This window comes from Tauraco erythrolophus, chromosome 7 (assembly GCF_009769465.1).
Source record: "Tauraco erythrolophus isolate bTauEry1 chromosome 7, bTauEry1.pri, whole genome shotgun sequence".
Lineage (NCBI taxonomy): Eukaryota > Metazoa > Chordata > Aves > Musophagiformes > Musophagidae > Tauraco > Tauraco erythrolophus.
The window spans coordinates 60,070,377-60,096,074 of NC_141471.1; the positions used below are offsets into that span (position 1 = coordinate 60,070,377).

The 25,698-nt window shown below is 41.6% G+C and overlaps 1 protein-coding gene across 1 annotated transcript in view; it reads right to left on the bottom strand.

The window, feature by feature from the left end:
- PDE1C (phosphodiesterase 1C) overlaps positions 1 to 25,698 on the bottom strand; it is a 274,905-nt gene that overhangs the window by 10,260 nt on the left and 238,947 nt on the right. Inside the window, exons 16-17 of the mRNA XM_086614381.1 lie at positions 23,900 to 23,974; positions 2,047 to 2,112 (exon numbers count right to left, since the gene is read on the bottom strand). Coding sequence (XP_086470507.1) covers positions 2,047 to 2,112; positions 23,900 to 23,974 — 141 coding nt within the window. The remainder of the gene's footprint in view (positions 1 to 2,046; positions 2,113 to 23,899; positions 23,975 to 25,698) is intronic.

The window sequence follows — 25,698 nt, forward strand, 5'->3', positions numbered from 1 at the left end:
GCAGGAGTCGGTGGGGGTCCCAGGGCAGCCCGGTCCCAGCCACTGAGGCCCACCAGCACCCCCAGGACCCCGACACAAGTAGACTTCCAAATGTTTCCAAAACGCAGAAAGACAGACGTCGTCCCTCAGGGACTGGAAAGAACACTTCTGGGTACATCAATGCCCTGCTGGGCTTCCTCACCACACTCTGCATCCTCACCACCCAAAATGCAGGCTCCTTGGAGAAATGGTTGGTCCATCCTCTTTGCACTGGGAAAAAGGCGTTGTTCCAGCAGGCAGCAGACATGTCCGGGCTCCCTGTGGCACCGGCAGATGCAGCTGAGCTGCTGGGGGACTCTGCTTTCACCAACGGTCAAGCCCAGGTGGGAGAGCGCTGCCAGGGCTCTCTCCTGCACGCAGCTGCCTGACCTCCTCAAACCTCCCCACCTTGTCACCTCTTGGCTTTCTCTTCCTCCAGCGCGCTTTCAGTTGACACGGCACAGATTCAAAAGTTGGCCATGACAAGGAGAGATTGTCCCAGTGGGCAGCACTACTGAAAGGAAGGCTGGACAGGCAGCAAATCCACATGGTCTTTTGACAGAGAGGGACACTATTAGGTTGACCGCTCCCCGCTCTCCAAGGTGGACCCTCCCTATTGCTCTTTTCCGAATCCTAAGAGTGAACAGATCCCTAGAGCGGAGAGTTTGAAAGGGGAGGAAATGCTAGCATTCCCAAAGGGATGGGGAAACTGAGGCACACAAGAAGGATTTGAGCAAGGTGATTTAGCACTTCAACAACACGGAAGGGACGGTGCCTGGTAGCTCATGCCAAACCCCTCCCTTCTGCATTTATATTCTCTGCCTTCTTATTAGAACAGTGGTCTGCAGGCTCAGAGGAAGCATCACACCTTAGAAGGGATGCAGGATTTGTTGGTTTTAGGTACTTGTTAATGGATCGACCAGTTAAAAGTGGTGTAGCATTGGATAAATGAAAAACCCTGTGTAAGCGTTTCTCGTTAAAAACAAGCAAAGGACCAACGGAAACACGCAAAATGAATAAAAAGTGAGCTACTAGTTTTGAAATTATATCTGTTTACATTAGATGAGAGTCATGGCTGTAGTGTGACATGAATGTTTCATTCCACAACTATTCCTTAAAACAAATCACATTCTTTCCCTTCAAAAAGCAAGACCTCTCCAAAATCTCTCCAAAGAGCAAGACCTCTAAACGTCACATCAAGAAAATCTTGGGTGAAAATATCCAAAGCATTAACTTCCCATATGAATATAAATATAAAAATTTGACAACTGCTGGGGTCCTACAAGAAATAAGTAATATATACAGCTAATACTTATTGTCACCGCCAATGACGAGAAACTCCCGAGGGGAAGAGGATGGATTTATGATATTTCCTGTTCCATGCTTTCTATCTAAAGCCTGTCTTGGGTTAGTTACTTGGTAGTCCTCATGTAAGCCTGCTTCTCAAAGGTTTAAATTTTTCTTTCACTGATTTCCCATTCTCATTCTCGAGCAGAAGAGTAACTCATGAAGCACATCGTTTTACTAAGGGAATACAGTGTTTTGAACTCTGTCACATTCCTGCTCATTCTTCTCCCCAAGTGGCTGTGTCTGGGGAAACAATCTCTTAAGGTAGCTCCTGTGGAAGAGCATCATGCCATGAACAACCTGGAGAACCAAAACACCACAGAAACACGCTACGGCATGTTGGCATCTATATATGGAGCCACACCACACCTCATCTGCTGGCACAGCAGCCACAGTGGCCCAAATTAATTTGCTGATTGAACAGTCTGTGAAGCGCGCACTGCAAGCCACAAAACATAAGGTATTTGTTTAAAAAACCTGAAATGCAGTAAAGAACATAAAAAACAACAGTTCATTTGTTCAAGCCCAGTGAACGGGTTTAACCTTTTAACCGTGACATGTAAAAGTCATGCCATACCTGGAGAAGAAGGCATCTGTTTATGTCCATCTCCTGAACAGTTGGCACTGTGAGTGCCTATTTCTGTAGCTGTGCATATAAGCAAATTAGCAGTACCCACTGACCTGGCAACGTAAGGTGGTTTGCCGAGGAACCCAAGCCTGGTAAGTCAGCTGAACGTCGCACTGGACCTTCAAAAAGAAAGAGGAGCTTCAGCAGAGATGGATGAACAGTAGTCCCACCAGCCATGCAAATGCTTTTTGTAGCGCTGCCACCACTACGAGGTGTTTGTTGCCTTCTTTCTGCCATGTCTTACCCATGGCTTTAGGTGAGGCTAACTGAGAAAGCAGACTCACTTCTGGGGACCTTTCCATCTAAAGGAGCCAACACCAAACGTATCTTTCTTCTTTTTATCACTTACTGGGTTTGGGTGGAGATACCCAATTTACTGATTCTGGAAGTTTCATGTTCTTAAGTTTTGGACCTATGAACCTTTGTCAGCTCTCAGCCAGCCTTCCCTTTGGCTACCTCCATGTCCTCACAGAACTGGCAATCGTCAGTTCTCTTGCCCGCCATGGCTCTGAAGGCAGTTACACAGCACTTACCTGGCTTCTGTGGCAGTTCAGCAAGTGGCTGGCATCCCTTTGGGAACCACCGGTTGGTAACAGCTCCGGGAATTTATGTCGCTGGCTACATGCACCAGAGAAAGAACTCTGATACTTTACTTGCAAGCGGAGGTGAGTCACGCAAATCATTAGATGCCTTTTCCAAACCATCTTTTCTCCCTTCTTCCTTATGTGGCAGCCAGTATTTTTGATTCGAAGATCACAGCTGACTACATTGACACCCTCAACATCCAACAAAAACTGGTAGCTTGGCTTCATCTCTGCCTGCACTGGACTGGAAGTACATGCAGACCCAAACCAAGCCGGTAAGGTGTAAGAATACAAGCAGGTACAGTGGCGAGCACATTGCATGTTCTTCAGGAAATCAATAACAGTGAACTTCCCAGAGAGGAAAAAAGTGAATTAAAACTGGAATTTCAGGCGAAAGGGAACGCACAAAGCCTCTAATGCTTGTACTGAACATCTCTGAACTTTACGTCCTCCTTAGAGAGAATGGCTTGCTCTCTGCCACTCTTTATCACTAATTTTTCCCCTTTTAAGGAAAAGATCAAATAGAAAACCAGCAGCAATACAGAAAATTCTGGTCATTACTTGTGTGGTGTGATGACTACTGCACAGACACCGCTCGAGTCTACCTGTGGAATAAGATGCTTTGTAGAAGGTGCTCTGTAGAGATGTAGCTGAACTGCTGTGGAAGGAGGTCTATAAGCAATACTGGAGCACAGGACACCAGCCCTGTGGGATCGATATTCAGGCTCTAAGTAGCACAGAAAAAAATAATCTCACAAGCAATTGTTTCAGTGGGCATGACTGTGGGGGTTGCTGTTGGTTTAGATACTCTTATGGGCTGTGATTTCAGTCAAAAGAGAAAAGGGGAAAGGTGATGTTGACGTGTCTAATCCCTAAACAGGTAGACCTGTCCTTAAGTAAACTATTTGAATTCTCTACCTCAATTTCCCTATCTTTAGAATTCAGGCAATGCCACTAAGTCCTCCTCATAGGGGCAAGTGGTGAGCACTGACTGCTGCCAAGCCATGTTCTCACTACACTTAAAAGAGCTGATTATTACTAATACCCTATGGGGAGCTGGACGCTGGAAAGCAAATGGCAAGTGCCATACCTGGATGAGATGCAGAAAGCACCAGAACAAAATAAACCTTTCTACAACTTTAATTCAAATGGAGCGGAGACCTCATTGTTTTTATTTGGTAATAGGATGAACATACATGGATTCAGTTACAGAAAAACTGGAATGTTGAAAAATGTTTTACACATTTAGAGACCACAAGCCTCTTATTTCAAATAAAGAACTAACAATAAATACACATTGTTTAAAATTATTCTCAGAACAGTTGAGAATACTTGGCATTACATGGCATCATTCATTTAGTTTGGTTTTTTTTTATGAGTCTTAACAAAACAAATAGTTGTTTTTTTTTTTCATGACCCTACCCTCCCCAGTCCCAGGAGCAAACATATGTTGAGTTTTGCTTTCATTTAACTTGTTTTCTATACCCTGGTGCAAAATAGCATAACAACCTGCCTCTTTCTTCCTTGAAAAACGTTAGAGAACAGGTGTTTTATTTATTTTAGTTCAGTTCAAGACAGACATCTCCATTATCAGTTCTTATAAACATACTCTAAAGTTTATGTTCAACTTCATACATAGAATTCCCTGCAGAATGCCAGCTAAGAAAAGGTTATTTTACAAGACCAAGATCCTTGAATTTGGTTAATTTCCCCTTGCTCTTCCTACCAATAGCTCTAATGTTTCTTAACTTTATTTAGGACCTGTCACTTCAGGGTTGGCCACAAGAGCAGTGAAATCTGCTGTCACAGATAAGCAGCAATGTCCACCCTTCCTCCTTGCTGAAGGTAGTCAGTGCCCTAGGGTATGACTTTGATTGAAGTGCCTACAAGAAGTAACATCATCAGAAGGAAGAGAGATATATAGTCGTATTTAAACACGTTGTGGTGGAAGCAGCTCCCACCACAGCAAAGGAAGGCAGCACCACCCTGCACATAATTAGCTGTCTATGTTGTGGCTATTGACTCTTTGGCCCCAGATGCTCCGGTGGGACCAGCAGGACTTTGCATGCAACTTCCTTTGATTTCAGTGCAACTAAAAGAGTGATCAGGCCCTAGGTGTTATTTTGCTCTAAGCTGATGTTGCAAATGCAAATGGCTTTTGTCTATCAGGGAAGAAGGGGGAGGAGAAAAGGGAAGGGAAATATTCCTGTGAGAATCTGGGCCTGTAGACAACCAGAGGTCTGGTAAAAACCCAACCAGAACCCTACAATAAAAATAGCAAATATTTAAAAAAATTGCATATAAAAGTGTATAAAAATATCATTCAAGCAAGAAGAAAAGGAAGATGCTCACTCTGTCATTCTACTGCTGGGTTTTACCACTAGAAAAATCCTACGACCACCGGCAGAGACAACAGGATTACGTATGTTCCTCCTACCACTGGATAGCTTCTAAAACCAGGGTGTGACGAGTACACCACAGTCAATACGTACACACTTGGAAGAAATCAGAAGAATACAAAAAGCCAAGAGTGTGCTGCGAGGCTTGTGAGCGAGTGCTGTCGTGTGCTGAGGTACGAGGGTAAATAAATTCGCTAAAACTGAGCTTCAGGTCCTCAGCCAGCTTGCCTGGAAGTAGCTCCATATTCTTCTACCTGGTGGTCATGTCACCAGAGCAGGGAGAGCTGATGCCTCACAGTCAGGCCTGTGTCCCTGCTTGGGTACAGATCAGAACCCTCTGTGCTTGCTGGGGATCAAAAGGGACATTACAGCAATGAGAAAGCAGCCCCAGCAAGTGGAAATGCATGGCCAGCGTTTCATTTTAACAGAAAATAATGGCATTAGCAGCGGTCAGCACCGCTTCAACATATGCAAAAGCACAAGATTGCTCTGTTGTTTTTAACTCTTGGGTGAGGTGATGGATTAAAAAAAGAGTTAAGAGAAAAGGACTTGATTGTGCTGTCATTTGCTGAGTATAAATGGCTAACATATGGTATAGATCATCAGAAGATGATGCGTTTCATTATTATAGAATGAGATGTGAGGAAAAAGAGGCCAATAAGAAATATTTAAGACCACCTCACGAGTTCCTGGAGATAGACTAGTTTATTTTAGTTGAAGCAAAAAAAGTACTGTTCTTGTCAGGTTCCATCATTCTAATTTGAATAGATTATTGCGCTTTTTAATAAAAAGCCACGTTTGAGACCCACTGTAGAGTTTGCAAGGACTAACAGCAGAAGGATGTGCCTTTGGCTGGGAGAGCTCATGGACCTCTGATTACAAAGCAGCACAGCACTATCACCTACCTAGTTCGAAACATTTTTGCTTCCAGACTGAGCTTGTAAGGCTTTGAAAGTACACATGCAAAGATCTGCATGTTCGAAGGGCAGCTTGCAAAAACACCACCATATACCATTCTTCTCTGGCATTCTTCTCAACTACATTTCATAAAGTTTCTCTCCAACCACAAAATTTATGCTTGAAATAAGAAACGTCGAGAAAAAGGAATTTGACTCCTTGTTCACCCATCAGGTGCCAGGCTCCAAAGTTCCAGATTCATTCTGATGCTAAACATCCTACTGTATTAATACATAGTGTGTTCACACCAGCTGGAGCTATACAGAAGTCTGCACTTTTAGACAAGCATCAGTTTGCCTACTCTGACCACTCTGAAATACATTTTCAGTCTAAAATTGCAAAATTTTCTTTTTTAATCTACCACCTATTTTATCATCAGCAAAAAACAGCTGGCTTCTGGCATCTACTTTTTTTCTCAAACATGGAAAACATTAGTGACATCCATCATCTTTTTATAATTAAACATAGAAATCTGATCATATAATTTTGAAAAAAAAAAGTGTAGTTTGTAAGGAAAGCTGGATGACTTAAGCATGTTGAGAGGGTGCATCACAGTTTTTTATATTTAAAAAATTAATATAAAAAAACCCCAACAAATCCCTTCTTTCACATGTGAACACTTCTTGCATGTTGTCACAGAATGCACGGTTCAAATTACTGATTGAGGGCAGCCCAGAGAACTGTCTGTCACCTTTTAAGCCATTTAAATAATGAACGGGATAAAAATATATTCTTTTCTTTTCGTTTTTTTTTTTTTTAAATTATAGTGAGTCCAGGAGTTCAAGCACTACGTCACCATGAGTCAAAGTCTGCTAATTCCCTGAACATCAGTCCCAGCTAAAGGAAAAAACACCGATGGGGATACTTGCAATGGTATCTCTGGTTTAAGGGCGTAAAGTGCCTGGATTCTCCCTCTAAAGATACACAACTCTTTCTTGGAAGCAGATGATGTCTGGTGCTCTGCCAGAAAGGCAGAAACTTTCTGAGAGCACCAGCAGTCCCTGCACAAAGGTGGAAGAGTGCCGTCTCTACCACAGAGCTTCCCAGCCTGCGTGCCCTCCGTAAGAAGCACTCTGGCAGCAGAAGACCCCTTTGTGCCTGCTGGTGGGCGCTCTCAAATAATTTTGTAGAATTTCAGCGTGAAGCCAACGGTATGGGCCCTATATTTGCAGAATTTCTGGCTTATTCATTGCTTGTATAGTCTTACCGAGGATGGAAAAGGCAGGCATCTGACAACATGATTTCTATACCTCTGGGGAAAATTAGGTAAGGATGTAAAAACAGAAATCCTTTCTCACTCTTTATAAACCTTACCTGATGAACACCTAATCCTTTTCCACTTTTTTTTTTTTTTTTCTTTTCATGGAATAAAATAAGAGGAAGCAGTTCTGTAATTATTTTTTTTTAATTTTTATTTTTTTTTTACACAATTGCACAGTGGCTGATCTCTAGTTTAACTGGGAGGTGTCTAAACATACCGTTCCTTGGCTCACAATGCACTAGCACAACGCTGCAGAGTGTTCCAGGGAGGCTGGGGGGTGGAGTACGGGAATGTAGGTGTCATTCTGGGAGGGGACCCCACAATAGACGTTTTCATCTAGCCTAGTCTCTTTGTATGACTTCCATTTCTAGATTTCACTTTCACTTTATGTATTTCCAAGCTAATAGATTTCATGGGGATTTTTTTTATACGACAACAAAAAATTCTAAAAAATGCTAATAATCCACCATATCTTATTCAAATGATGTTGAAAGAGCAGGAGAATGTTTGAGCTAGCTCTGACTGCCTGGATATTGCAAAACATTTTGCTGCACATCTGTGTGCTGAGGAGATCAGTAACTTTGACTACAGCACCTCCTCTAGAACGGCAGCTCGGATCTGCAGTCCCCACGAGACCGCAAATCCACCACTTCCCCTGTTAGCTCCTGCCGGTGGTGAAAAACCCTAACAACTGAGGAAAAACATTTTCCGGTCTGATTGCACACCTTTGTGCCAGTGCATGGGAAATACGAACTGACCAATTGTGAATTCAGCAGTCTGGCTTAGCTGTCTGAAAGAAGTCACTCCCAGAAAGAAAAAAAAATATGTATCAGAAGCAGATGAAGAAAAAGATACAGGTGGTTATTATTATTATTATTAACTATTCTACTGTGCATAATCTAAGGCATCTTTAGTCACTGTATATTAGGTAAGGGTAACTTTAAAAATATGAACTAAATCATCCTGCACCTCTAACCAAACACCTGGCGAGCGTATGCTGCCCCTGAGTTCAGGGAGAAGCCTGACTAAGCAGGGATTGAGTCACCGCTGCGGTATTTAGTTCTGCATTATTGATATTTCGTCAATGTGCCTTCAAAGAGCCTGCTCAGGGCTGGAAGTCATATTGTACCACTCTTATCGGGGCTGAATGCTGATGGAGTGGGGGAAAGGGGAGGTGGGAAAGTGCTACGTGGTGACCCAGCCCTCTGCCCATCACACGACACGGAGTGTGCTCGGAGCTGGCCGCGGGGCCACGGTGCTCCCAGCACCCCGCTTGCCTCAGGAAATCTACCCCAGAGCTGCCATTGAACCAGGAGCTCACCAACGGGAACATTACGTGCCCTTACATTCATTTCATTCAAGTGAGCTTGTTCGGTGAAGCCAATTGTGAGTTCTAAGAACCACGAGGGTTATTTTTGTACTTCTTCCTTCTGAAAACATGTGATTGAAGTGCAACCTTTTCGCAGCACGAACCTAATCTAAATCTCTGGCTTTGAACAAACTCAAACCCTGGTGTCCAAAAAAAGAACTCAAAACGTCTCTGGCCTCAATAATCAAAATCCCAGATACAAACACTCCTGAGTGAGAAGGTATTCATGTCTAAAGGTGGATTTAGGCTGAGCTCACTGCTGTGATTTTTGCTAGTGGCGTGGGAAGCTCGTCCCTGTACATGCACGGCTGAAGCAGGAACAGAGAATCAAGCTCTAATATAGGCTGGTGGTAAAGTTCTGTGCTTTTGAACATGAAAAGGAAACACCAAAGATTTACTTTCCAAAGCCAATGTTTTGCATGTTCTCTACACAGCAAAGAGCCATGACAGCAGTCTAATTCCTTGAAAAACACATATACAACTAACACAGCAAGACCTCATCCTGAACAAAAAGGAGTTTGGCAAAAAACAGGTGTAAGTGTATGTACGTGTCTTGATCTCCACAGACAGGTAAAATTACTTACAATTAACTGAATCTCTACCAAGATCCCAAGCCAGAAAAGCGCTTACATTCGTGTCTGACGTTTCTTATACAAAGATACCTTCCTGAATCAAGGCTCGAGCAAGCTAAGTTTTCAACAATTCTTCCTTTAAATGGACCAAAATGATGGCTACTTCCCATGTGTCTAACTCCACTGGATGAGACAGTTTTATCCACTGTCTCCAGCAGTGTATTTAGGACACACTTTTTCATTTTGGTTTTGTCTGTCTGTACTTCTCCAGCAACGCTTTCCCTCTTCTTTGGCCTGCCCTTTCAGTCACTGATGAAAAAAAGACCACACTGAGATGAAAGTAAAAACTGATCTGTGTGATTCCCTGCTGCCTTTCTTCTCTTAGATCTTCAGGTCAGACAGAGGGCAGTTACTAGTAGCCCATGGACAAACGTGGGAAGCAGCTCATTATCTGTAATCTCAAATTAAGGCAGGCTCGTCAAGCAGTTCATTAGTGCCTGCTCTCAGAGTCTGACAACAACATTTGCCCCAAGGGAACATCGCTTTCATGGATTATTCCTTTCCTGTTACTAACTGCAAAACCAGAACAAAATCAAGGGCTGAGTGAGTCTGCCTGCTGTTTAGAAACAAAAACATTTCGCTATCATTGCATCATCTGGGAAAGACATCAAATCCTAACAAATGGTCAAACGACTCTACAAATTCACCACTCTTATTAATAAAACCTTCTACGTCGAGGGCAAAAATTGATGTCGAATTCTGTCTACCAGCAATTGGAAAAGACTCTTGGGGAAAAGAAAAAGAGTAAAACTGAAGTATTATCAAGTTTTCTTTTTGGTTTTGTGTGTTTGTTTGTTGGTTTGCTTTTTTTTTTTTAATATTCTTTTGCATCATCCTAATGTTGGTTTCACAAGTTGAGGCATAGCAAAGGGCAATACTGGCTTTGGAAGATGACTCTCATCTATTTGCTTGACCTGTCCTGTAAAATAGATCCATCCGTATCAGGAAATCACCACTTGTTTTTGTTTTGTTTTTTTTTTTTAACAAAAAAACTTCCCAAAACAACAAAAAATGCACACATACACAAAAAAAAACAAACAAAAATAAAGCTGACCAAAAAAAACCAAGGCCCCCACCCTAGAACCCAGAGTCATTAGCTGTGAAGTAGCCAATGGGAGGAGGAGTGTTTTGAAAGTTGTTTAATGCCTTCCCAATAAACTGGTCTTTGTGGAAGGAGGAGGAGAACAGGAATGAAGAAGCTCAGCTAAAATGATGAAAGAAATTTGCAGTCTCTTTTTTAATACATTTTTACTCTTCCGTATCTGGAAAAAAAAAAAAGAAAAAGAATAGTGTCAAATGCTGGCTTTCTCCAAGGAGCAGGTAATCTGGGAAAGAAAAAGAAGGGTATCAGTTTAGACAGCCTCATTTCCTCCAAGCAGTGCAGCTTTGCTTAACTGTTGAAAGGCTGCAAGGTGAGGCACACCAAAACAGTATCTCTTATTGGTTCGACTGGAAATACCATTCTGACCTACACAAAGTGAAATCCATAGTGCTCTGACTAATCCAGTGGGAATTCAACCTTTGGCATCGATGGTATCGTGTAACAGAATCCCATCAGGTTTCTCTGCTGTAGGGCTCTCTGATCACCCTTGCTCACTAGCTCTTCCAGTACCTTTTTGCTCATGAAAGTGACAATGTAGTATGTGTGGTCTGAGGTGAAGAAGCGAAAATGCTCCAAACGCAGAAGAGCACTACCTTTTAAAAGGCCCTTTCTCCCAAAGACCTTGCAATGAAAAGCACAGCCATCTCTATGGACAGGTGCCTGAGATCTAACAAAATATGTGCATTTTACAATCTGCTTGACTCCTCCATCGAATGTTTATAATCCCTTTGCCTCAAAATCAGGCTGTATTTGACTAACACTACCCTGAATGTGCGAACATGACTGTTTTCTATGTAGATATACCACTAGTGAATCCTCAGAATGAACAGATCTCCTTGAAGAAATGTAGAAAATAAATCTTTTTCTGTATTTCTAGTGAAGGAGGACAGTTTCTAATGAAAGAGGACACACTATCCAACCCTCCTCATATTCTCTTTTAGAAATCCTCTGGAAAAGCTTCAAATAGGAACATGAATACTTTACTCTATATTGATTGTCCCAGCCAGTTATCCGAATATGCCTGGCACTCTGCTCAGCTACTGCTATTCTGACGATGCTTATGTCAGCAGAGTTTGAAAGTGCATTTGAAAGGGAGGATGCAGCCCAAGAAATAAATTTATCTGTAAGCCCAGGCATGCTTCAGAAGGTGTGATTACATCAGAATCTCTTTGGCCCCTTTCAGAAAATTAGGTTCTTTTGCTTTCAATAATATATTGTTTGGTTGTTATTCTAAAGTAGCATTTGGGCAAAGGAAAACAAGGACTGGCAAAACCAAGATCTAAGGCTTTGCTGCTGGATTGCATTCTCTTTGATGAACGTATAGCAGTGGCTGCACAGATCTGTTAGCAAGTTGGTATCATTTTCGTCTACTGTGTAGTTAGCAGGGGGACTTTTCCTTTCAGGATGGTCCCCTGTAAGTTGCTATATATCTTGCTCACTGATGCAATTTCAAGACGCTGAGTGGATTTATGTAGACTGAATTGTCACATTAGCAGCACTACCCACAGCATAATCTACAATGGGCAGTAGTAATGGCCATAATAATAGTACTACACTTCCTTGATGTCTCCCACCTAAAACTTTCAGCCTGATTTACTGTCATTAACAGGATCATAACAATCCGGTGAGATGTATCATAAGAGAAAATACTGACCCAGAAGGAAAGGAAATCATCTGGGATATTTAGTATGTATTTAGATATATTTAGTCCATTAACTAAATGACATCTTTGAGCAGTCATTATTTCTGAATCTCTGAAATGATTTGCTGAATCACACTAGGAATGTGAAACAGAACTCAAAGTACCACCTGACATGATCTCCCCTTTCTACGCCATCTATATTCACATGACTTTTAACCCCTCCCGTCCTCGTTAGTGAAACGAGGGAGAATGCAATGCTTTTCTTCCAGACTCTAGAAGTTCCCTGCAGAGAAGTGAGTCATATATTGCTTTTTGCTTCTGTTAGCCACATCATCAGCTCCAACGAGAACACTCCGGTAGAGCACTGGCTTTAAATGGCTCTTCTAGTTGGTGGAGCAGATGTGTTGGTTTCCTAGTGGAATTTCCCTTTGGATACAATATAGCTTCCCTACAACTACCTTAGTCCGATGCGATTCAGCCTCTTTCTCATTTCACAATAGATGCAGTGCGAATATTAGTACACATCAACAGATGTGTGTAATATCAACAGAGGGAATCGAAAGAGGAAAAAGAATGAATATACAGCGCTTGGTACACAGGAAAACTTTAAGTGGTTCACTTGGCATATATGGAATTTCATTATTATAGCCTTGTCTGAATGCACATCTCTGTCCTTCAGCGTCACTGTTGAGTTTATATTGTTTGTCGAGGTTGAGTATTGACCCTCCCCTTGATCACTGACGCAAATACCAGTGACTTCTACAGCTCTTCATGTGATACCAGCACCCACTGTGAGGAGATTAAGCCCATTTCTGCTATCAGCTTGCAGTTTCCGTTACGGCATTTTTACCTTGTGCTTGCTGGACTATGAATATATACATTTACAATGTCACTATACAGTCTGACGTACTGACGCGAAAACGCACTGTGGTTTGCCTTTTCCCTCACACAGAATGACTCAGCATACGACCGTACCCATACTGCAAGGGAGCTGGCTGTCAGTTTTGCACAATCAGTGATTAATCTCATACGTTTGCCTCTCTTTTTGTGATCAAACAAACGCTTTGGAGTCCAAGGCCTTACAAGAACTACCCGTTTTAACAGTTGGCATTTATTATGCCTGTCTAATGCAGACTTTCACAATCTGCTACCCAGTTGGAGAACAAGAACAGAGCCCCAGAGGCATTTAGACTGAGGGGAGAGCTTAGACTGACTCAAAAACTACACCTGTTCTGTAATGACTCACGCTCCTCACCGAGCGTAAATCCCAGGCGTGATGCTGGCTGTACCAGCTGGAAGTGGAGAGCTGACCTCTTCCAGCACTGCTTCTGAAGGTGGGCAGCTCTGCCCCTCCAGCCAGATGTCTGCCCTTTCCCTCCACCCCTTCCTTCCCAGGTGCCGAAAGCACAGCGCTGCCTGGAGAGGGCTCAGGACACCTCCCCACAGCCTCCAGTGCCAGGTCAGGCTGTCAGGACAAGACCGAGCCTTATGGTTTTCAAAATGCATATAAAAGAATGTTATTCTCTCTCCTAAAAAATAAATGCTGAATGCACACTTCAGGACAGTGTGATGTGGAATAAGGATTTTGTGGGCAGGTTGTTTTCGCAACCTCCTTAGCTTGCTTGGCTGTCCCTGTCGATGAAAGCGTTTGTGAGGTTATTGCACGGTCCCTGTTTCCTCTGCTCAAAAACGCATCCCTTCAGCATTATAACCATACTTCATTATGAAGGAAGCACAAGATGACACCACAATTACCCAGGATTACACATTCAGGTTTTCTTTCTAAGCAGTCTGTGGTGATCTTGCAGTTCCCTTGTGAAAAAGTAGTGCTCGGCATGAACAAATCCCATCTTGTTAGCACGCTGCACGAGCACTTCTACAGGATGGGAGAACTTCACCACACCACCAAATAACATCGCCCCTGAGGTGCTACTACCCCAAGATATTTCTGAGTTAGAGTTTTAATACAAGAAAAAGCAAAAGAAGAGAGCCTCAGTTAGCCATATTCATTCAGTACATCCCTTACTGAGCTCCCTATGGTGATGCCTTTTCATGCTTTTATGATGTAACATATAAAGATATCAACCCAAAAAAAAGCAGCACACAATTATATTAAAATGAGCATTTTCGTATTTTGTATATTTCATTCTTGAAAATTTAAGGAAAAAAAATGGAATCCTACAGGTTTTCTCATTTCTATTAAAATCAGATTCTCTTGTCACATCCCCAAAACCATGTGTGTAGCACAGACTGTCGGTGTTACGTACTAACATAAACAGCAGATATCAAAAGGGTTGCACTTGAAGGAGAATTGAATACACAAAGTTTATGCATGCTATGATTCTTTAGCCTGAAAAAGGAGAGTTGTGGGGAGAATCTAATAAAAGGTAAATGAACTCATGAGTGGTGCTAAGAATGTGAGTAGGGAGAAATTACTAACTGTTTCTCGCAGTCCACGAAGGGGGTTATGAAACTAAATTAGCAAGCAGTAAATTTGAAGCCAATAAAAAGATGTGATTTTTCACATAATGCCTAAGTAAATTTTGAATTGTGTTGCCTCAGTGCCCAGTACACAAAAGAGCACCAGAGCTCTAAAGATAATTAACCAGTGCAATGGAAGAAAAATGCATCAGAGGCTATTCAAGTCAGACATCTGACCTCTGCCTTAGCTCTCTGGAAGACAGAAGGGTGTGGAGGGGAGGCATTGCTCTGGTTTTGTTCTTTGTTCATTAAGATCTCTGCTATGAAATGTTGACAGGCAGGTGAAGGAGAGCTACAGAGACTTTTGGTCTGGCCCAGAATGGTTGTTCAAGTGTTCCTAGGAAAGCTGCATGGTGTTTGAAAGCAGCCTCCATCCTCACTTATTAAAAGCCTAGGCTTTTCAGGGTAAGAGTATTCCAAATTTCTCTAGCACCCTGCTCCACCCAGGCACTGGGTGAAATGACAACAGAAATGACAAATTGCTGTATGACAATTGATATCATAAAACACATTACTACTGATACGGTGCACAATGAGGGGAAGTAACAGCCTGGGTAAATGTATCTCAGATAAGCCATAATCCAAAAGGTAGTTAACCTTCCTACTACAAATGATGGAAGTATTTGCAGCTGGTGGGACAGATTGCTGATCTGCCACTTTTAATTCCTCTCGTGGACTTATTCAACATCTTTAATTTTATGAGCTTATTCCCCAAAAGCCTGGGAATTTCTTGTCTTCCCTGAGTGCTAAAGTGTGCTCAGCCGTATCCTGTCCCCATCTGAAAAGCACTATTAAAGCTACTCCTAGTGCTCAGAATAAAATGAAGATGTCAAAAATCTCAGTGCTCAGCTCTCAGCACTGGATGATCCTGTCTCCTACTAAAGCCATTCGGAAAGCTTTTTCAAACAAAATTAAGACCATGAAGAAATAAATTCTGCATATTTATGCTATTCTCTTGCTTCTGTTGCACCAGAGACGAATGAAGCCTAAGAAACGAAGTTCAGAATATCAGCGAAAAAAAGAAGAAATATGCATTATGAGTTAATTCATCTCCATTATCTGTCTTTACAATGGATGAGAAATTTTAGGGTGATTATTTTTTCCAAAGAAAACAGAATGTTACTTGAAGGTGCCTGCATCCTGTTTAAAGCAAGGGAAAATAAGAATAAACGCTGTTGGGAAAAAGTTTTGAATACTTGTTTTGTAACTGAATTTAAATACCGTCATTCTAATTTAGCAGACAACCCAAGTGCTTAACATTCATTCTACTAGGAGAAGAAATGACATTAGCATAGAAAGTATTCTGAGTTTTGAGCTTTGGCACATAATTATCCCTAAATCATTCATGACGTCAAAGAACTTCTAGTCCTGTTTACGCTGATGTTGAGCTGCGTGTTTGCTTGACAGCTTGTATTACGCTTGACCTGAGATCACATCAGTGACAGAAGAAAGAGATTAGCTTATGTTTAATATATGTTGTTTGTTTACCAGCACATTATGGAAGTACGTAACAGCACAGAAAACCACAATGAATAAATTGGTAAAAGTTTGGTTACACCAAATAACGTTTGAGTTTCCTGGGTAAAGCATGTATGAAAGAAATTAGATACTTACTATGCAAAGCAACCTACAGGAATAAGTGTGAAAGCTTATTCTATATTTGATAATCAAACATAATTCAAAGCTCTGAACATGTTTGAGGTAAAAGCTAGGTCATGGTTTTCATGAAGAGTTGCTCCGTCATGGATGGAAACAAAAACCCCCAGTGCTTTTCAAGGCATAAAAGGAGTGAGCTGCCATAGACAGAATAATAATTAAAGCCAACAAAGTTTTCAGTCAAATATATGAATCAGAATTTTGCAATTAGCACTGAGCAAGTAATTGGTTCTTTGATTGAGTGACTAAACTGAAAAATTAGGATAATACTTAGCTCTGGGTCAGACACAAGTAATTGCTTTCTTTCTCTCATGGCAAAAATGATTGTTGGGGAGTAGACTTTTTGGTGGGAGGGTGGTGGAGAGGAAATGAAAGATCAAGCTGAGCTTTTCACATAACTCAAACACAACTTTTATTTTTACCATTTACTTAAAGCTAGCTAAAAAATGTGAAATATCACTTCAAAGCAAAATTTCTCATTTGGATTTTTTTTCAGCGCCTCTTCAGTTTTTGACAATCACTTGTTTTGACTTAAGACGTAAATTCCTAAATATTTTAGCCTGATTCAAAATAGCAACTTTTCAACTAATATCACTTGCTGGTTTTCTTCTTCTACATTTATTATTGTCTCCAAGTTGCAGGTTTTGACATGAAGAACAGCAAAGCAGCAGTTCAGAAGTAGAGAAAAGAATGAACTGTATAGCAATGGACCAACTAATGGTAATAAGTAGTAAAGGTTAATATTAGGGTATGAGTTTCAGAAAACTAACCCGTAAATTGACTCCCTCTTCTCTTTGTCCAGCTTCTGTGGGCTGAATGGTACAGAATTGCAGACTGAGCAGCATGAGGGGACTTATGTCCCTTTGCCTCTGCCCCCAGAGAGAGATCAGGCAGCAGGTTCAGCACATAAAGCTGAAGTGAAGGTACTCACCAAGCATCCAGTTGGCAGTTTGTAGAGTACAGTCTTCATATTTGTATTCCCATACAGTTGACTGTTGGATTTCTTCCTTCTTAACGTTTCTACTTAAACTACCTTATCAGAGTCCTTATCTAGTAAGAAACCTATAGCTGGTATGCTCAAATTGGAAGCTAGGTGGTCACTGGGGAAGGGACAAGATGAAAGCTAAAGGTCACGGACCTCTTTTGAGGAGCTGTTTCATATTTTTTCTCCCTTTCAGTCATTCTCTTTGGATGTGATCTTGTTTCTCTTTCAGGGTCAAGGGAAATGCAGGTCTGACTGTCACTGGATCAGACACAAATTCATGGAGCGGGAAGAGCAAGGAGGATTCTCCTCTTGCTGAAGCAGAGAATTTCTACACAGCATTGTACGGGCAAATTATCCTAAATCATAGAATCATAGAATTTCATAGATTTCATAGATTTCTAGGTTGGAAAAGACCTTAGAGATCATCGAGTCCAACCATCCCTAATCCCCATTAAACCATATCCTCAAGTAGCTCATCCACCCTATTCTTAAACACATCCAGGGATGGGGACTCAACCACCTCCCTGGGCAGCTTATTCCAGTGGCTGACAACCCTTTCAGAGAAGAAATACTTCCTAACATCCAACCTGAATCTCCCCTGACTAAGCTTATGCCCATTTCCTCTTGTTCTATCACCCATCACTAATGTAAAGAGCCCTTCCCCTAACTCCCCACCATCTTTTCTCAAGTATTTATAGGCCGTAATCAGGTCTCCCCTCAGCCTCCTCTTCTCCAGGCTAAACAGCCCCAACTCCCTCAGCCGCTCCTCATAAGTTTTATTTTCCAGCCCCTTGACCAGTTTAGTTGCCCTTCTTTGGACTCGCTCCAGGAGCTCAATATCTCTCTTAAAGCGAGGGGCCCAAAACTGGACACAATATTCCAGGTGCGGCCTCACCAGTGCCGAGTACAATGGTTAGGGTTGGAAGGGACCTTAAAGATCACCTAGTTCCAACCCCCCTGCCATGGGCAGGGAAAACCTCCACTACACCAGGTTGCCCAAAGCCTCATCCAACCTGGCCTTGAACACTTCCAGGGATGGGGCATCCACAACTTCTCTGGGCAACCTGTTCCACTGCCTCACCACTCTCAGAGTGAGAGTGGTGGGGTAAGAAGGTCTGTAAATGGGGTAAGAAGGTCTGTATCAGAAGTAATGTCTGGTGCTATAAAATGGCTGATTGTGCAAAATCGAGGAGGAATTTCCGCAATGTACTGCATGAGTTACATGTTTCTCTATGCCTCTAGGACCATGGATGTTACACCTGAGGAGCAATGCAGCCATATGTTATCTCTGAGCAGAACTGTATTTACAGAACCAAAGGTAACCTGAAAAATTGTTCACTGTTAATGTTCAACATTAACTACTCAAAATCCCCACCTAACTAGCTACAGCGAATGTTTTTTCACCGTGCATCTGGAATGAATATTCCAAATATTCACCTAAATCTGAAGTCAAGCCAAATGCTATTCCCAATTTTTAAGCCTGTCAAGTGTATCTGTGACTTCACATAAAGTAGAAGCAAAAAGCAATCAAGCGTCCTAAGGACTTTCTAACTACCTGGCATGGCCTGAAAGATGAAAAGCAGGCCAAAAAAGAGATACATGAAAGTGTCAATAGAAAACCAGTTGCTTTCCATAAGATTTATACACACAGACAGAGAACAGACAAGCTGCAAAATCATCTGCATAATTATACCTTTCTATGTCTTTCCTGTATTCTCATTGAGCATGCATGCCATGGCGAGGTAACGTTCCCGAGGTCAGGATGATAAGAATGTATTTCGTATTTCGCTTCAAAGATCACATCACATCATGTTCATCTTCTATTTGATATTAAAACTGCATAAAACCTTCTTCAGAGTACATCCCCCTGTGCAAATCCCTGAGCTTGCCTCAGGTGCTAAATTAGACACACTCATTTTTTTAAAAAGAGCACAAGAAGGATTTTAAAAGACACAGAAGCTTTTTACCCCTTCCAGTTATCCTATATTGCACGACATTGGAGCAATTGTTCAGTGGAGGTAAGTTATGGTGAAATATGTCTTTTTGGATAGCAAAATGCCCTCAAGTTTTCAAGCAAGCTCTTCCAGAAAGTATCAGTACAACACTTCCCGATTTCTAACTTGGGGCAATAACCTCTAATGTAATTCAAATAACAGGCCATAAAAATAAGTAAGAAAAAGAAGGAAAATGTCTTTAGAAGTAATCTTAGACTATTGTAATTCCAATTTGCCATTGCTGCTGGAATCTGACACATAATATCAAAAGCACTATCAAGCAGCAAGGAGGAATTCAACGTGTTTGCCTTACAAACTGAAATGGGCCTTTTGCGTCTGACAGTAATGGAGAAATCTTTTGGAACAGAAATAGAAATGGCACCATTATTTATATGACCTGAAATTTACCTTTTTAGCTCCCTCGAGAAGATATAGACAAACGCTGTTCATTTATATGCTTGAGTAACCTCTTTTAAAACAACATTGGCATTATGCAGATTACACGAGCAGGGTTTTTCTGAAGAAGTCTACTTAGCGTTCATTGCTATGTAGTGGTCTTGGCTCCATCAACACACTTGAAAACTGTATCTGCAGGAGGCTGCAAAGACAGACAGTTCTTAAATGGTCCAACAGCTTCGCAAAAACCTGTTTTGTCCTTAAATGAAACTGGGAAGAATCTTGTTAATTGAACTATGTCCTGGGTAATTGTGGAGCCATCATCGTGGTTCCTTCACATCACCATGCTCCAGTACCATAGGCATTCTCAGATAACAACCTTCTGTGCCAGCTACTCTGTCACTTGACTTTTGGGGACAACTGAGACAGAAAGAAATTAAGCCCCTGTACTTTACCTTTACAATCAGGGAATTTTCTACTTGCTGATCAAGGAATGATTGTCAAGAAAAATTAAGACCTAAAGCTGGCTTTACACGTTGGCATGAGCAATGCATAGAACACATAGGAAAGCCTTTGAACTACTGTTAAGCAACAGTATAGCTTAACAAAATCAAAATAAAGCAAGCTAAAAACTCAATTTATGGTAAGCCTGTTATGAGCTCTTCATGTTATATTACATTATATTGCACGCCGTTGCACTGCATAGAGGAATGCATTTTTGAAACTACGACCTGTCAAAATGCAGGGTTAGGATTTGACCACGAGGTGGGAGCATTGCTCATCACATGCATCCAGGGTGCTGAGGGCTTTCTCTGTATCTACTCGCTGTTCAAGATCCAAATATCGCGTACGTTTCTGTCCTGTAGCCTGCAAACTTGCATGTTACCACTAGAATAGTAAGTTCCAAGGACAAACACACACAAAAAAGAACCTTTCACTTGGCTGTAGTTGCTATCTGAAAAAGAATATTTGAACAAACTGTGTTTTGGTCCCTGGAACAAAGTTGCACTGAAAACTTTGTATTAATGCTGCAGAATCTTTTCCTAGTAGGAAAAAAATGAGGAGGTAGAGATAACGTGCGAAAGTGGTAATGGGGGGGAATAATTGTCTCATTTGTTGTCAGCTTTGTGAACAGAAAAAGACTGCAAAAAAAGAAACCTTGTGAATGTAGATAAAAATTATTTCCATGGGACTGATTACAATTTTCCATTCAAAGTGTTGAAAAACAACTATTTCACATGGGAAAATCAGGGTTTCCAAAACGCTTTAATAATGTTCTATCCCACAGGAAACATTTGATGAACTGCTTGTGCTGATGATGTCTCTGAGAGGGCTGTGCCTTTTTGTGGAAAATGGCAGCCCCGTATCTCTTTTCTTGGAACTGAAAAAAAGGGCAGTACTGAGTAAGAAGCAGTATCTCCCACAGAAAAAAAAAGACAATAATATGAAGATTAGATTAACATGAGGAGACTAGCCTACGTTCAGGAGACTTGCACAGGATTTTGAAGTAGTTAAGACCAAAATCTAAGGCATGACTGCCAGCTTACACAGCCATCCTCACGCCAGCTTTCAAGTAGTTGGCTTTGGTATGGAAAAAGTCAGTCTGATGAAGCTCTGGCTAGATGAATATGTAATTCCTCGCTGTCTCAATGAGCCTGACCCCTGTTTCTGGAGGCATGTCCACCTAACTCTTTGTGGGTAGCTTCAAGCTAACTCTTGACACACAAGCTCCACTTCACACCTGTGACTACAGGATAGACATGCAGCTTCAAAGCCTTCGTGTCCACATGGGATAGTTATTCTGTGTGTCCCTGCCCACTTGCTTCCCCACGCAGTAGAAGGATAAATGCATTAGAAACATTTTGGCATGTATGCATTCCAATAACAAGACATTACAGTAACGTCCTCTGTATATGCTTAAAAAGCAACTTGGACACAGATCCTGCAAAGCTTTATGCAGCATACACTTTGTGGATTTCTCCTCTGGGTGTGGGATGCCTGCGCAGGCAGCAGGCTGACCTCAGTTGGGTGCAGGGCTCCAGCTGATGCTAATGGGTGGCGGTGAGAAAGCTGAAGCCCTCATGGTAAATCTGTACAAATGGGCGCCTGTTTAATACGAATACACCCATCCACAGACCGAACAGAGGCTGTAAAACCCAAGGTCCCTTGACCCTGCAAAAAGTCCAGGCTGAGGTTCATTCACCAGCAAACTACATGTGGTGAGTGCATTATAGCTGTAACCTCAATCTTTCTAACTCCCCTGCTTAATCTTTTTTTTCCCAGCACATGAAAGACCACGTACTGGCTTGTGAGAAAGCATATGTTCAGGTAAACATTTCAGTAGTCTGCAAACAGCTATGTATTATCCATGATAATGTTCCTTTCTCCGCATCCCTCACATGGCTGGTAAGGAGATTCGCTCTGGAGGGAGTAATGGACAGAACAGGTTGCGCAGTATTTGTCAAAACACAAGGGCCACCCCAGCACTTTCCTTTCTAAGGTGCATCATTCACAATTTTCCTCCTGATTCCTATCCATGAGATCGTTAGCTATAATCTGTCTCTACAGCATCTGAATGAAAAACATTCAGCCTACAAATTGTCCTTGTGTGGTTACAGCTGCTTATTCACGTAATCACCCTGTCCCATGGTGCTGGTCTTTTACCTAAGAGGATGAGCAGAACATTTCCTTACCAGAGAACAAACAGACATTACATAACTAACACCACACAAAGACTAGCAACTTGCAAGGAACTAAATTCACACCCTCACTCTTCAAGTCAGCATGAAACATTCACTTCTTGGTCCTCCAGCCTAACTAAATAGGTGCCCCTTAATCCTTCTGAGACCTTGAGAGTGCAGGCCTTCAAATGTAACCTGGTCTTCAAAGTTAGGGATTGCCAGGTCTGCTTTCTTGGCTGGGCTGATGCTCCTCAGTCCTTCTAAAGAAGCTCCAGCCTTTCTGCATCCACCTGGTCCTGCCAGGGCTGCAGCCTCCCAGCACAGTCACTGCTCTGCCACCACCCGCTGCGGTGGGGAGAGTAGCCATTCTGCCCATTAATTCTTCTGGGGCCTTGACAGTTAACACACAGCACTGCACACATTCATGAACATCTGAGGAGTCACATGTTATTTGAGTATTTGTGCTTAATTCCTGCATCGCCACAGAAAGAGTTGTGAATGGCACTTGCTCAAGACTGTTTTCCTGACAGACACTTAACTCAAGCGTGTAAATAATACGACCTCTTAGCAAAATAATTGAATTTTCCTAAACAATTGTTGCTAAGGGACCTCTTAAAAAAATGTATGTATATATGTGTCTGAAATTAATACATGCTTCTAGATGAATTTTTCTGCGTTTTTAGTTGAGGTATCACATTTCTTTCTTATTTATCACTTTGCTAGAGTAATGGGAATTTTAAGTAATTTCTTAAAAGGAATCAATAAAAGAAAACATAGTATTATTCTAAACTGCAGTACTTACTACGAGGTTGTCTTTCTGGACCATCAAAACGAAGTACTGTATTATTTACATTTAGGAATAGCTGTGTTTCAGGGGATTTCACTGAGACATACACAAAGAAAACGTTAGCCCTAACATTTGTTTCCATTTATCTTGCTACCTAATACTTTAGCAATCACTTTTGGAGCAATCCAGGCTCAGACATCATCTCAGAGCCCTGTGGTACACAGCTGAGGAGGTGCAAAAGAATAAACATGCTATAAACCTTATAGTTGGTTTTCTGCTTTGCTGAGGCTACTAAAATGTCTGTGGACCTCCGCACTAGGCTCAGACTCGTTTGAAATTATTCCCAGATGACCAAGAAACCGTCCTATGACCTGGGATTGCTTTGGTTCACCAATGTTTCAGCAACAACCCTTTTATATACCACCCTTAATAGGACCTCTATGCCCATGTGCTCACTCCTGCTTGCTTCCCACACCTGTGGTTCAATGGCACTTGGCAAATTCCTCCTCAGATAATTAAGTCAAGGAAAGCTTTGTGTTTGTGTTAGCGTAGTATAATGTGCAATCATGAAAAATAGGGGCAGGTTTTTCATTAGCTCTGTTTTTTGCATCTTCCATGCAGCCTGTCCTAACAGAGAGCAGAATACAGCTCAAAGAAAGTCAGAAGGATAGAACCTCACAAATCCACATTTCCTATTAAGCAGCTCTAATAATCCAGGATTTTTCTTGCAGGCACTGCACAAAAATGATGGATAACGCTTACCAACAGAACAAGTAAGTGGTGCTAGGCATTATGTGAAAGGGATGATTTTTCCCCAGAACGCCCCAATGGCTTTTGTCAAGTTTATGACTGTTTCTGTTAAATCTGTTTTGGGTTACCACACGATTTTTTGGCTTTAGAATGTTAGACTATGAATGTTTAGGAAACACTAGACTGCATATAAAAACAGGTGACAAAATATAATAAAATGTGGTCCTTACCATCTGTTTTCTTTGATTCATCCCTCATACTAGGTTGATCTTTTTTGTCAAACTTATTGTCTTCCTTTAATTCCCCTAGAAAGAAGCAGTAAGAAACACTATAAGCATTTCAACGGAGACTTAAGTTCATTAATGCCTGCAACTCAATCGAATTGCAACGTCCAAAGGAGATGTTCCCTAGGATAAAAGATCTGAATTCACAAGCAACTGGATTAACACATTTTCACGGAATGAAGCACCAGACAAAATTTATCCAATTCCTACAAAAAATAAGCTTTACAAACTACTTTAAAATTTATTCTAATTGTTAACACCTTGTTAAGTGTACAGGCAAACTCATACTCCCTCTGGTTGTATGTAGGCCATTAAAAATCTGAGCACATCTTCCTTTCAAAACCAGGACTCTGCAACATTTACACTTTTAAAGGACTAAGACCCTGCAGGACTTCATCATAGGTCTCTGCACTGAAGAACCACCTTAGATATCCCAAACAGTCCTATGTAATTTTGTCTCACTTTCTCTTACCAGTTTCTTTTATCCACACATTCATTTGGGTTGGTTCTTTGATGATGGCATCAGGAAAAAAAAACCCAGCCATTCTAGCATTGATCAGTGGCTTGAAAGTCCCTATAGCAAATGAAGAAAGCAAGGCCTTTGGCAGAGCAATGGTTGCTGCAGAATCAAAATGGCAGCTTGAGCTGGGGTGTATTTTATGAGGGTAGGAAGGTTAACCAGAGTCATTCTCCTTTTCTGGCCTTTAATTAGTCACACAGCACAGCACATCAGACCTTCCCAGACCATCCCTTCATTGAATGGGAATGCCAAACGCGAGACCAAATCAAAAATAACTTCTCAGGAGAGCTCTAGCAGAACAGCACTCTTTGAGCTGCAGTGTGAACAGCAGCAAAGGTGTCCGTCCTTCAGATGTCCAGAGAAGCCACAGCAGCTTGCCTAGATGGGAGCAGGCAGCATGTCCTTTCCCCTCAGAAGAGTGGCACTGAATTTGTGACCTACAACTCAACATGAAAAGCTGTAAAAGTCTCACTTCAAAATTTCATAAATGCGAGGTATGTTATGAGGTAAAGTAATGCTTGCTGCTCCATTTGTATTACTATTTTTGCTACTATAACGACTTCACAGCCTCTGGAACAAGACTACAGATATTATGTGTTAAAGAGGATCTGATCTGCCTTCAAAACAGTCATGGCCAGAGGATACTTATTTTTGGAACAGCAGAAATTGTAGAGAAGCAAAGTCTCCCTCTTCCACATCGTGCCCTAACCACTACAATATTTGTTATTCTTGGATGACAGAGGATTGATCTCTCTCTCCAATTAAGCTTCATCAGAGTATAAAAAAGGAATGGTTTTCAAATCTTAAAATATTTAACAAGATGGAAAAAAAATGTCCTGTTCAGTTCTCATTCAGAGCCAAAACTTTTTGTGTTTTTCTTCCTAAGCTTCCTATGTGGGTGAGAGAAAAATGAAAGCAAGATGACACAGGACAAGCAGCAACCTCCTCAGCTGATCACACTGCCACTAACCTGGGCTCTGTGAACAGAGAGGTATGAGCATCTCCAAGCAGAGTTGGGGTGTCTGCTTGATGAAGGTGGCCTCTAAAAGAAGGACGCTGCCTTCAGGAAATGAAACGAAAACGTATCTAGCAAAGCACAGAAGTCTTCTCGCGTTTCCTCCACCATCACATGGTTGATGGTAATGATGAGCTAATAATGTTTTATTTGACCACTGCATAAAGAAGTTGCTTGACCGTAAGCGTGTGCAGGAAAAGATGATGAACA